The sequence below is a fragment of the Salvelinus sp. IW2-2015 genome, linkage group LG4q.1:29 (assembly GCF_002910315.2).
Source record: "Salvelinus sp. IW2-2015 linkage group LG4q.1:29, ASM291031v2, whole genome shotgun sequence".
Classification (NCBI taxonomy): Eukaryota; Metazoa; Chordata; class Actinopteri; order Salmoniformes; family Salmonidae; genus Salvelinus; species Salvelinus sp. IW2-2015.
In genome coordinates, this window is record NC_036842.1 from 59,770,980 (window position 1) to 59,785,489 (window position 14,510).

General features: G+C 42.5%; 1 protein-coding gene across 1 annotated transcript in view; it reads left to right on the plus strand.

Moving 5' to 3' along the window:
- The window catches only part of LOC111962261 (cytosolic carboxypeptidase 4), a 141,188-nt gene that overhangs the window by 53,643 nt on the left and 73,035 nt on the right, over positions 1–14,510 (plus strand). Inside the window, exon 19 of the mRNA XM_070442990.1 lies at positions 13,472–13,652. Coding sequence (XP_070299091.1) covers positions 13,472–13,652 — 181 coding nt within the window. The remainder of the gene's footprint in view (positions 1–13,471; positions 13,653–14,510) is intronic.

Consider the following 14,510-nt stretch of genomic DNA (forward strand, 5'->3'; position numbering starts at 1 on the left):
CTGTCATTCTGCAGAACTGCTGAGCGCCTATTTGCATTTGGACTGGTCAGTGAGAAAGATGAGATTTACTCACATCACCGTTTTTGTTAAGGTCTGCGAAGAAAGGTTTTCTGGCCCTCCCCTTTAGTATTTCTGTTTAAAAGCTTCCTCGTTTGTCATTTTTGGCCTCTGGGGGGTAGAAGAATGATTCAGATGCTGAGGGAGTGGGGACATGTGCTGTGGGCTCTGCTACGTACAAGCTGCTCTGGCTACTGTTCTGCTTGCCCCGTTGCCATGCAACCGGTGTTGTTGTCTGCGCTGCTTGATAGCTTCCTATTAGTTCAAAAAACCAGCAAAAATGTAATTTGTGTTTAAAAAAAATTTTAAAAATTCAATTAATTAAAACCAGCAAAAAACTGAAAATGTTTAAAGTTAGTCCGTGCTCCTTTGTTTACTCACGTCAGTTGGTCGTTTCATGTAGGTTGTATTAACTCCCCTTGCTAGGTTTGTTCTAGCTCATTCTTTCATGGCTAGCTTGTTAGTCTGCTGGCTAGGTTTTTTGTTTGTGTAGCTAGCTAGCTAGCGCAGATCGTCAAAACTCTTAACCTGAGCACAAAGTTATTTTTTCGGATTCTGGCATTGAATAGAGTTGTTGTTCATCACTTCTTGTCTGGAAATTATTTTAGATTGAGGTTTATTCTCATTCTAAAGACACAAAAAAAAATGAAATATATCAGGAGCCCATGTGACATGTATCTTCTCTCACAGGACAAAACATGATGGGTTGCCACACACACCACAGCACACATACACACACACACACACCACACACACACGACACACACACCACACACACCACACACCACCACACACACACACAAACACACACACCACACACACACACCACACACAAAACACGCCTGAACAGAGGACAGGCTGCAGGAGAGAAAGAGAACAGAGGACAGGCTGCAGGAGAGAAAGAGAACAGAGGACAGGCTGCAGGAGAGAAAGAGAACATAGGACAGACTGCAGGAGAGAAAGAGAACAGAGGACAGGCTGCAGGAGCAGCTAGATCACCATGACCTGGCCTCACACAGCAGAGGAGCCCACCTCAACCAGGTAGGCGTCCCCAGCCCTGCCTGCTGCACACCTCCCCCCAGCCCACAGAACAGTCTCCCACTGACAGTGGCACCGGCACAGACCAGCCACAGCCCAGCTCCAACACCCACCAGCCCCCCTTCTACCCCTTTCCATCCAGAAGAAACAGACCAGCCACACCCCAGCTCCAACACCTATCAGCCCCCCCTCTACCCCCTCCAGTCAAGAAGAAACACTGGCTGACATCATCCTGTTGATGGACTCAAATGGGAAGTTGGTTCAGGAGAATACACTTTTCCCTCGACACAAAATGAGAAAGGTGTGGTGCCCAACAACGCAGAGTGCCATGGAGCTGCTTGATAAGGCCCAGCTCTGGTCGCCAAGCCACATAATCATACACACCGGAAGCAATGACCCGTGTGCTCAGCAGGAGAGGGTGGAGACTTCACTACGGGGAGTGATTGAGAAGGCCTCCGCAATCTTCTCCAACTCAAGGATTGTGGTGTCAACCCTTCTACAGAGGAAGGACTTTCACCCTGCCACAATCCAAAGAATAAACGCCAGCCTATCCCGGGACTGTGCCCTGCGACCCAATGTACACCTGTCCCACCATCTCACCCTCGATCTGAACTGTCTCTATGACCATGTTCACCTGTACAGGGAGACAGTCCCCATCCTTGCCAAGACTCTCAAGGATGTTGCTTTAAACCGAAGCCCGACCTCTCCACCCAGGAACAGCGGAGCAATCTCCACCCTTCCGAGATCATCGAGACAACACCCCGGACCAGCACCCTGGACCCCCCAGCCACGACCACAGCACCGCCAACCTCAATGCCCACCACAGCCAGCGCAGCACAGACCACCCCAGCCCAGCTTCAGACCCACCCAGACGAGGCCTACCACCCCCCTCCTCCCCACCGCAGACCCACACCTGGAGTCGCAGGCAGAGCTACGCACAGAGGAGAGGAGAGGAGCAACTGGCCCAGCCCCCACCAACCAAATGAGTGACATTAAACACATGCTGAGTCTACTATTCTAACATGTGATAGGCCGGGGGTCATGGTAAGATGAGCACAAGAACTCCACCATCCTCACACTACATCCACCCAAGTGGCATGACACAAATGCTATCTTAAATGATAAACAAATCACATTTGCATCATAAGAGTTTGCGTTAATTGAAAATTCCTATTTTCATAGTTCTTGTTGGATTGTGAGTGTTTGTCTCATTTTGAAGGTAAAGAAAAAACAGTTATGAAATCTTTTTACATTGCATGTTGGAATTTACAAGGATTAAAGTCCTCTGCTTTTGGGCTATAGAGCAGAAACGCGGACTTCCTGAAAGAAATTGATGATGTTGATTTTGTACTACTACAGGAAACATGGTGCAGAGCTAATGTTTCCACTGGCTGTCCACTAGGTTATAGGGAGATAATCCTACCATCCACCAAATTAAAAGGAATCACACAGGGCAGAGACTCAGTTGGAATGATAATATGGTATAAATCTGAACTAATTAATTCAATCGAATTGATCAAAACAGGATAATTATTTATCTGGTTAGAAATCAACAAGGAGGCTATCTTATCAGATAAAAACATCTTCCTCTGTACCACATACATTCCCCCGTCAGAGTCACCCTACTTCAATGAAGAGAGTTTCTCCATTCTAGTGGGAGAGATGAGTCACTTTCAGGCCCAAGGCAACGTGGAGACCTGAATGCTAGAACAACAGAAGAACCAGACACTATTAACAGTCATGGGGATAAACACCTACCAGGAAGCAACAACCTTTCCCTCCCCACATACCCCACCCCAGAAACAACTATGACAAAGGGAAAAACTAGAATGGAGTACAGCTCCTGAAGCTCTGTCGAACACTGGGTCTGTACATAGTCAGTGGTAGGCTGAGAGGGGACTCTTTTGGTAGGTACACCTACAGCTCATCCCTGGGCAGCAGCACTGTAGACTACTTCCTCACTGACCTAAACCCAGAGTCTCTCAGAGCCTTCACAGTCAGCCCACTAACACCTCTCTCAGACCACAGTAAAATCACAGTGTATCTGAGAACAGCGGAACCCAACCATGAAGCATCACGGCCCAATAAATTACATGGTACTAAACAGGCCTATAGATGCAGTGAAAACAGCACAGAAATCTACCAAAAAGCAATTAGTAGCCAAAAAATACAATCTCTCCTTTAGCCTTAACATTCTCCTACAGCAATGAAGGTGTAAATTTGGCCATTTGGAACATAATCTTTATATTTAATGAATTAGCCTCCTTGGCAAATCAAAATAAATATAAGAGCAAACCAAAAATAATAGATAATGAAAAATGGTTTGATAATGATTGCAAAAATCTAAGAAAGTCATTGAGAAATATGTCTAATCAAAAACACAGAACAGACAACAAAAATGTACGCCTTCAATATGGGGAAACACTGAAGCAATACAAACACACCCTAAGAACAAAAAAGGAACAGCACATTAGAAATCAGCTGGATGTAATTGAGGAATCCGTAGGATCAAACCACTTCTGGGAGAATTGGAATACATTAAACAAACCTCATCAGGAGGAATTGGCTATCCAAAATGGGGATATGTGGAGAAATCAATTTGCAAATCTTTACAGCAATTTAACAAAGAGCCCTGAACAAAAAGATATACAACAAAAATTACAAATCCTTGAATCAGCAGTCAAAGACTATCAGAGTCCTGTGGATACCCCAATTACAGAAGAAGAATTATTGGAAAAACGATGCACACTCCAACCCAAAAAGGCCTGTGGTGCTGATGGTATTTTAAATGAAATGATCAAATATACAGACCACAAATTCAAATTGGCTATACTCAAACTCTTCAACATTATCCTTACTGCAGGTATTTTCCCCGATATTTGGAACCAGGGATTGATCACACCAATCTATAAAAATGGAGACAAATTTGACCCAAATAAATACAGAGGAATTTACGTTAACAGCAACTTGGAGAAAATTCTCTGCAGTATCATAAATAGCAGACTACATCATTTCCTTTATGAACACAACGTCCTGAGCAGAAGCCAGATTGGATTTCTAATAAATGATCGTACAACAGACCACATTTACACCCTCCATACTCTAATAGACAAACAAGTAAACCAAAACAAAGACAAAATCTACTCGTGTTTTGTAGATTTCAAGAAAGCATTTGATTCAATTTGGCACAAAGGTCTTTTTTTATAAACTAATAGAAAGTGGCATTGGAGGGGAAACATGTTATGTTATTAAATCAATGTACACTAAAACCAAATGTGCGGTTAAAATTGGCAACAAGCGAACAGACTTTCAGAGACATGGAGTGAAATAGGGCTGCCCAATAAGTCCAACACTATTTGCATCTACATGAAAGAATTGGCAAAAACATTAGAAGAATCGGCAGCACCTGGTCTCACCCTACACAACACTGAAATCAAGTGTCTGCTGTACGTAGATGATCTGGTGCCGCTGTCTCCCACTAAGGAGGAGTTACAGCAGCACCTAGATCATCTGCACAGGTTCTGTCAGACCTGGGCTCTCACCGTTAATCTAAACAAATCTAAACAAATATAATGATATTCCACAATCAGGATGATAAATAAAAATTATATTTGGACACAGTTCTATTAGAATACACCAAAAACTACACATATCTAGGACTAAATATCAGCAACACAGGTAGCTTTCACAGGGCTGTGATTGAGCTGAGAGAGAAAGCAAGAAGAGCATTCTATGCCATTAAAAGGAACATTAAAATCAAAATTCCAATTAGAATCTGGCTCAAAATTTTCCAATCAGTTATAGAACCAATTGCTCTATATGGTAGTGAAGTATGGGGTCCACTCTCTAACAGTGAATATACCAAATGGGACAAACATCCAATCGAAATACTGCATGCAGAGTTTTGCAAAACTGTATTGCAAGTGCAAAGAAAACTCCAAATAACCCATGTAGGGCAGAATTGGGCCAAAACCCACTCCTCATTCGAATAGAAAAAAGAGCAATCAAATTTAACAACCATCAAAAAACAAGTGACCCCAAAACATTCCATCACACAGCTCTACAATGTCAAGAGATTAAATAAGAGAAGAGTCCCCTCAGCCAGCTGGTTCTGAGGCTCAGTTCACTAACCCAAACCAACCCCATAGAGCCTCAGGACAGCACTCGGAAATCTGGCCTAACCAAATCATCCCAAAGCAAAAATAAAAATATATCACCTATTGGAAAGACAACACAAAAAATCTAAGTAAACTTCAATGCTATTTGGCTCTAAACAGAAAGTACATGGTGGCAGACTATCTGACCACTGTGACTGATAGAAAACTGAGGAAAACATTGACTAGGTACAGACTCAGTGAGCACAGTCTGGCTAAAGAGACCGGTCGTCACAGGCAAACCTGGCTGCCCAGAGAGGACAGGCTGTGCTCACTCTGCTCCAGGGGAGAGGTAGAGACAGAGCTGCATTTCCTATTACACTGTGACAAATACTCAGGCCTAAGAGAATAATTCAATACAAAGAATTTGAAACTATAAAAGATGAAGAAAAAATCGAATATTTATTGGGTGAAAAGCCAAAATCCTGCCACAACCTGAGGAACAGCCAGTGAAAAGTGCAATATTTCCCGTTTTGTTTTGGCTTTCATGTCATGTGTCTTCTCAGTCTTGTTGAGACTGGTCTACTACTATTGGTTTAATGTATTATTATTCTCATTAATATTGTTGTTGTAGTTGCTGTTAATGGTAATCCCATGTCCACTACTACTATTATTGCTGTTGGTCCCACCATTTATATATATATTTATTTATTTATTTATTTGTATACTTTGACAATGTAAGTAATTTAACTTGCCATGTCAATAAATTCAATTGAGAGAGAGAGAGAGAGAGCAGTTGCTCAAAGAAACTCCTAGCAGCAGATATAACACAGACAGCTCCTGTCAGAGCTGGAGTTGTGATGTGGAGAATGCAAGGTGATAGACTCACTGCCAGTACCAACTGTTGACTCACCACATGATACATGTACTGCTGGAGTCAGAGGAGAAAATAAATAACACTCATAGTTACATTGCTTTGAATCCAAGTCAAACAAATGGGCCAGATAGAAGGTGAGTTAGAGGACTTTGAGGTTAGACATGTAATCCCTCTGAAGGACAGTGTGTTTATGTCTGGGCTTCGTCATGGCCTTCTGGGCATTCTTATTAAGTTTAGGCTGATTCCTTTACAGGCGATGATGATGCTGTATGAATGAGAGAGGGGCAGTCTGAGCTGTGTGTCTGGCTTGGCTTGAAAGAGGTAGAGCGAGATAGAGACAGACAGAGGCTGGGGGATGGTGATGGATGTGTGGGGTGGGGAGAGGGAGGGAGGGACAAGCTGACCTAGCTCTGGGACACAACCAGGGCCGTGAGCACTGTCTCCATCCTGCCCACACCCTCCCCAGCCTCCACCTGTCCCTCCACCTCCCCACCAGCCTCTCTCCACCCTCCCCAGCCTCCCCATCCCTCCACATCTCTCCCCACCAGCCTCTCCCCATCCTCCCCAGCCTCCCGACGGCTCCTGCTGATTAATATTTAGGGGAGCCCCCCCCCACAGCCAGCCTGCTAGCATATGGCTGACTGTAGAGGCACAGGAATGCCTTCTCAGATCTGTACTATTAGTGATGATGGTGGAAACCTCGAAGGGAGAAAGATTGTGACCCTTGATTGGGTACCAGCTGCCTTCATGGTGATCAAAAGGAGGTTAGCGTTGCTACTTCTGTTTACTAGTAGCTGCAACTATAACAGTATGAAAGGGTTGTTGTAGCTACTTAGCTATGTTTACTGCTACTTATAAAGATAACACCATAGTAAGCCACGAAAACAGCTGAATAATGGCTCCTGTCTACAATAGTGCTGATATTGTACCACCTAGAATATAGCATTACTATTATAGCGTTATTAAATGTTGCCCCCTAAAATAAAGCCCTTCCAAGTTTCCTGGTGTCAGGGGTTAATTAAGTGTAGATTGGAGATACACTACTCCTCTATACATTCTGTCAGCCTGAGACAAATAATAGCATGACCATACCATGATATGTGGCCTCGCGGTTAATAAGAGTGTTGGGCCAGTAACCGAAAGGTCGCTGGTTTGAATCCCTGAGCCGGCAATGTGGAAAGATCTGCCATTCTGCCCTTGAGCAAGGCAGTTAACCCCCAAGAACTACTGCTCCCCGGGTGCTGATGACATGGGTGTTGACTAAGGCAGTCCCCCGCACCTCTCTGATTCACAGGGGTTGGGTTAAATTTGGAAGACAAATTTCAGTTGAATGGATTCAGTTGTACACCTGGCTAGGTATCCCCTTTCCCTAATGTAAGTCCTATATTATAGTAGGAATAATAATCAATAATCCATGTTTACAACATGCATCTTCAGTTAGTTTGCCCTCCCCCTGCCACTCTACTAACACATCACTCTGCAGTGCGGTGTATTAATCCAGCCATGTTAGGGCGGGAAAGTCTGTAATCGGCTGATTCAGCAGCAACGCCATGGACTTATTCCCATTAGAGATATTAAGAGTGCTGTCATTCACTGTCTTTCAAACAGGGACCTGCCCTTTTGCATTTTAGTGCTTTTAAGTTGTATTAAGGCCTATAGTACATTAAGTTAATGTTTTGTGGCACTGCCATGACAACCTTGTGCGGGGAGGAGGAGGGCATTTCAGCTGGTCGGTCATAACTCCTGTACACACGTTTATTTCTTTGTTATGTAACACATTTGCAAACTAGTGTTATAATTATGCCCCAATTAACACTATGCAAGTCAGTTGCACTGCATATAGTAGTTGGCTATAACTTCAGCTGCATTTGGTGGTTTTATTTCATTAGGGCTGATATTAAATCAATGATACTCCACTGTCTCCCACACCCATCACAACAAGCAAATGAAAACTAATTTGTAATCTGATATAATCATTATCATATTTTGTGTAGGTCATGAATAATTGCTTGGCTTTAAATGTAATAAAGCTTTGTGTTTCCTCCTAAGACAGATTGATGACTGTCACGGTGAGAAAGGGTCATTTCATTTTGTGACATGTCAAGTGTGTGTGTGGGTATGGTTGTGTAAGGAGAGTCCGGCGATAAGAGTAGCTTGATAAGTATAAACAAATCAAATCAAATTGTATTGGTCGCATACACATATTTAGCAGATGCTATTGCAGGTGTAGTGAAATGCTTGTAAAAACGTTCTGGGCTAATAATGTGAGAAATAGCAGTATGTTTAGAGTTGAATTGGTTTCTTATTTGTTTGCCAATCTGAAATAGCTTTAAACACAGAGGATGTTGTTTCCATAGGAAGAATATGTTATTGTGTTCGTGTGGGTGGAAAGATCATAGAAATAGAATGAATAGAACGTGTTTGGAACGTCTGACCCTGGCAATTTGACTGGTAAATGAATGGGTACACTCACAATGGCAGCCTGGTATTGTGATGCAATCATTTCCATGGTAATGTAAAATGTTCATTCAAATGATGCTAAGTGATGTGACTCATGCAATGGAATGTATTTTGTGTAATGTCAGATTGATGGGTACACTTCCTGTTTTTACTTCCTGCTTTGCGCTTATTGGTACACTCGCAATGGCCACCAGTCCACCCATTATGCCATAATTGACTTGGATGGGGACGCCCATTCTATTCGTTCTATATCTATGGGAAAGATACTGTAGGAGTGAGAATAGTTTGTCTTTGTCAACATGGTTACTACCGCCTCATTATGTATCTGATTTAAACTTAATTTCAATCTAATCGGGTTTGAAATTACACAATTATGAAACAAATGAAGGCATGTACTGGTAAATAAATACACAGTATTGTTGTTGAGCTTGGAATGTTAAATAGAAAATGTCCCCTCTGTTTGCAATACATTCTCTATACACTGTTATTTTCACCATCTGCTCTCTGATGCTCAGTATGTCTCCTGATATTTGACAAGTCCTTTATGACGCTCACATTTATCACACCCCATTGGTCAGATAGCCTGGTCGAGGTACATTAGGTGAAGATAATTACTTTGATATCACATGAATGATCCACTTGGCTCCCCCATCACCCTCAAAACACACTGTCACCACAGTCAGCAGTTGAGGAACTAACTTTGGTGCCGCGTTTTAGTAAAGGCATTCTCTGAATGTACTATGCTTTAGGTGATTTTCAGTCCTAACGTCATTCTCAAGGTGTACACAATGGAGTGATACCATATGAACTCAATGACTGATGAACTCAATCAGAATGCTGCTTTCTAGAATGTCTGAAATGGGCTCAGATCTGAGCTTTGGGCGATGTTATAATAGCTCTTTGAATAGGTCAATTTATTCTCCCTTTTCTTGTCCTGTAGCTTGATTCAGACATGAATTGTGTCTTTCATACTGTATTGAACTCATACTGGTGATCGAACACGTTGGTATGAAGTACAATCTCAACTGATTTGGCTCTCGTTTAACGCTGATAAATAAACAATAACAGTTTGTCGAGTTCTGACTCCTGGAAGCTATTGGAGTGAAACTAGTCTGACTAATGACATTGGTACACAAGCCTCCCAGTCCCAACAACCAGGCACATTTCAGTTTCACACGGAGAGAAAAAAAATGAAAAAATTACCTCCCTTTAGATAGCTTTTAGCCACACTGTCATGGTAATTGAGATTATGTTTGATAATTAACAACCTCTGAAATGAGCCTGAGTGCAATTGCACTGGAACATTTTTAATTAATAAAATGGAAAATTAAAGCTGCATTTTCATAAGCTTTGCGGGGCAAATTCATCTTATGATTATAAATGGACAACCCTGATTTGTACTAATTAAACCTGATTTGCATATACAGGAAAGGATAACAGAGATTGGTTTTGATTGCTCAAGGCCCCCTTTGTACTTCTGCGTACATGTGTACGCGAGGCAGGCAGCCTCTCTCTGCCAATATCGTGTTTGTCTCACTAACTGCCATTTGATCAGGGACTACTTCAATTTAAAGTTTCAGCAACTTTCACTCACAGCGTGTTGCCTCCTCCTCACCTCAGGTGGTGCACAACACACCAGCTGGATGATTTGAGAGTACAGTTTCTGTATCCGACAGCTATCTGGAGATTATTTTATTTTGCTGAGGCTGAAACTGCGACAATCGTATCAACGTAGGTCTGGTTATGTACGCACACACCACTGTAAGTCTCTCTGGATAGGAGCATCTGCTGAATTACTCAAACGTAAATGTTATTAATAACCAGGGGTTTTTCCTGCATAGGAAACCACCTGATCCAGGAAAAGGACCAGACGTTTAACACTCTTTTAAGCTGCAGTCTTTCGTATTAGGATTTGTTTGATCTGTTATTGTGGACCCAAGTGATGGGGCATCATGGATGGAGTGGTTTGATATTAAAAGATCCTTATGAGAATAGGGAATGACAGAGCTTTGAATCACAACACAGGGGACCGTTGAACTAATGGAAAAACCCAGACAAGCTTTACACAGTGTATCAAAAGCATCTGAGTACAGCTGGTCTTCATCTCAGTAACAAGAAGTTCACACCAGGACACATATGGCATTTTTTGATGCTGTGTTTTGTTTTTAAAAGCAAGTGCTTCAGGGCCAGATTTATTACCTGGTAGAGTGGTTGGAGAGTCACCCAAAGGGACTAAAGTGTGTCACTTAATCATCAAGGTGCTCAGTGAGAAAGCCCTCGATGGAGCCTCCAACACCACTTACGCCTCATGGGAGATGACGGATGCACCTGTCCAAGTGGGTGAGTAGCAGAGAGCTCGATGCACCAACAACCACCACTACTCAGTACATAGAGAAAAGGAAAGGACCCGGGAATGAGTTGGCAACCAGACATTTAATGTCAACTTGTTACCTTCACATTTCCACAAACAAGCCACTTATTTCAGGCATGTTCAGTCTAATGTACAGTCAATTCATATTAATTCATCACCCTAGAGAAGTATGATAATTGTGCAGTTTGCGGTCAAGTGCATTATAATGGAAGGATAAGTGGCTGTGGTGAATGATAAGCTAATGTTAACTGAATCGAGGGGCTTTTACGGCGAATGTGGCTATTGTATTTTAAAAGTTGTTTTTTTGTGTGTGTTTCTGTTGCCTACACTACAGGACAATAGCTTACGGGGCAAAACATAATGAAATAAAATGCATAATCTATAGTGGTCCAGGCTTTAGAATCCTACTGCCATATGTGGATTTACTCTTAAAGGACAGTGTCAAAATGTACACCACAGAGCAGGGGTACTCAAGTACTAGGTCCGGTCACACAAATTTCCTAGGTGGCAAAGGTCCGGATGGATAATGTAATTTATCACCGTAGTAATAAACCCCCACCTCGCAACCCATGCGACCTCAAACTGTTCACACCCCTCTTGTTAGCGGAGAGAAAATGTTGCTGTTTTAAAGCTAATTTCCCACAATTCTACACATTTTGCATGGGGCAGAGATTTTCTTTGCTGTTTTAAAGCTAATTTCTTGCAATTCTATGCATTCTTCCATGTCTTATGTGTGTTTATATGATACCAGGAGTCGAAGTAAAAATGTTTAATAAATAAACATTCGGGACCTCCGGTCCGTATTGACCGGATCCGGTCCACTGTCCGCCAGTTGAGTAGATACGCCATTGAGGAAACATTCTGTAGATGAACACCCATAGGAAAACACACAATCACACATGCACATACACACACATTTGAAAAAGAAAAAACAGTAGTTTAAGGGTGTTTGCTCAAATAGCCAGTAGTGGATAGAGAGACAAAAACACACACATTTCCAACCGATTCTCTGTATGACAGCTTGGCTGATGATGCCTGTGTGCCCAACACAAGTCCATATCAATGAGAAGACTCACAACACACACAGCCTGGCTGTATGCCTCTCTCTACCTACTGCTGTGAGTGTAGGTAGCTTGGCCTGGCTTGCGTCCGATTGGCAAGGAGAACTGTTGACGACCGCTTGATGCCTTTCAGAACACGCCTACATCCCTCCAAGCTTTATACTTGACATGTGCCAAGTATTATTAGGCCCTGAATAGAGAGGATGAATGGAAATGGATCAAGGTTACGGTTCTGGTAGTTCTGGAGAGGAATGTGTGAGAGCCTACCGTCGTTTGTGTGGTTCTCCAGTCAGGAGTTCATCCTAGTGTTGCTGCTTGTTTGATTAATTTATGCTGTTGTACCATCAGAAGATATCACAGTTCAGTAGCGTAGGTTTGACTTGGTGAGGAATAGGAAACACTCAAACACTCAACACGGATTGGTTACACACACACACACTACCTCACACAAAAGTGTGTGTATATGAAAGAGACAGCACAAGGGAGTTGTGGAATCTTTTTCTTCTTCTTGAGTTGAAATTTAATTTATACATTTTTCCAGGCTCAAACTGGCTGCTCTTGCAGGGAATGGAGCCCCATGCTATTGGCTGATGTGATATTTATCACTCTAATTATATCTTCTGGACTCTTCCACAAGATGCCTGCATTCCTGCTAAGTCACCTTTGTACGTTCAATCTACTTCAGTTTGCAAAAGCCTCAAATAAATCGTATGCTTTGCATTGACATTTTCTCCCCTCCAATGTGTTTAAAAAAAATATCATATCATTTCACTCTGCATTGTTATGCATTCTGCTATTCACTCACAACGTATCATTGTTGTCTGAACTGGACAGCCTACAGACAAATTATGGCTGGTTAAATTAAGGCGAAAGTATGAGAATGCTGCTTTATCTCATTTTGTTTTACAAAACAAATTACTTACTGCTCAAACCTGATTGCTCATGCTCACATGGATTCAATTAAACATAGAAACGAAATGAAGCATAAAGAGGGTGTACACTTTACAGGCCTTGCAGAAACTCATTACTGTGTGATCAATGCAGGAGTCAGAGGAATTTGTCTCTTCCGTGGCTGTCTTTTGTGGAGTGGCAGCCCTGGCCGCAATTGCCAGGCTAAATTAAAATTGTATGTGCCTCTGAAAGCATATCCATCTCCTCCCTTTTTCAACATCTACATTTTCACACGACCTGCTGTGTAGATCCTGCCCTATAGAAGCGCATAGGGAATATATCACACGCTTCAGAAATGTGATTATCTTTTTCAAAACAAGGGACCTGAAAAGGACAGGTGATCATTTTGAGTAAACCTTAACAATACATGTGCATTAAGATGTGGATTTATGGTTTGTAGAGAGCCTTGTTCCAACATAATGTGGAAGAAGTGGTGGCTCGAGGATTTACTTATTTACTGTAACGAGTGTCACTAATCCTCTTCAATGTGGACATTGGTGGACTAGCATTCACTGTGTAACCCTGTCTCCCCCTCTCTCTCCACCCCCCATCCCTCCCCCAGGTAACCGTCCGTGTGTAGTACTGACAGCACGGGTCCACCCTGGGGAGAGTAACGCCAGCTGGGTGATGAAGGGAACCTTGGAGTTTCTGTGTAGCAGTGACCCGGTGGCTGAGACACTGAGGGAGGCCTACATCTTTAAGATTATCCCCATGCTCAACCCTGACGGGGTCATCAACGGCACGTACGTACTCTGCGCTCTGACACCCACCCTAACCGTTGACCTCTATCCTCAGACCTATACCTGGCACCCTCCATGTTAACCAGTACACAGTCATTTAGCTAGGCAGTCCAGGAAGCTAACTTGTATGTCCAGGTTACCACAGGGTTATCTTACTGACACAATGAGTATGCAATGTCATGTGAGTCTGTGGCATCGTCATACTGTCAATAGAGAAAGCAGAATTAACAGGGAGAGAGTTTGGGTTGGAGTCAAGTCCCAACTCAGAAAATACATTTTGACGTTTGGCCCCTTTTCATTACATTGTATCAAATGCATTTGTAAGTGCAAATCTGTTTAGTAGTACCAGTACTTAACAAAAGCTACAGCATCATTGTCACGATCGTTATAAGGAGTGGACCAAGATGCAGCATGGCATGTTTCTATCCTTTATTTTGGAAGAGAAACTAAAAGAACAAAAACAATACCGCAAACAAACGAAACGTGAAGCTAATAATAGTGAACACAGGCAACTATACATAGTCAAGATCCCACAAAGCACAATGGGGAAATGGCTACCTAAATATGATCCCCAATCAACCATACCAGGTGTAACGGCGGTCCTCCTCCTCTTCTACCGAAAAGGAGGAGTATTGATCGAACCAAGGCGCAGTGGAGTTTGAACACATATTTATTAAACGAAAACACGAACTTAACTAAACTAACAAAACAACAAACGGTGTAGACAGACCTATACGACGAACTTACATAAAACAAGAAGAACGCACGAATAGGACAAAATGACTACACAAACCGAACAAACCGTAACAGTCCCGTATGGTGCAAACAATTACACAGACACGGAAGACAATCACCCACAAC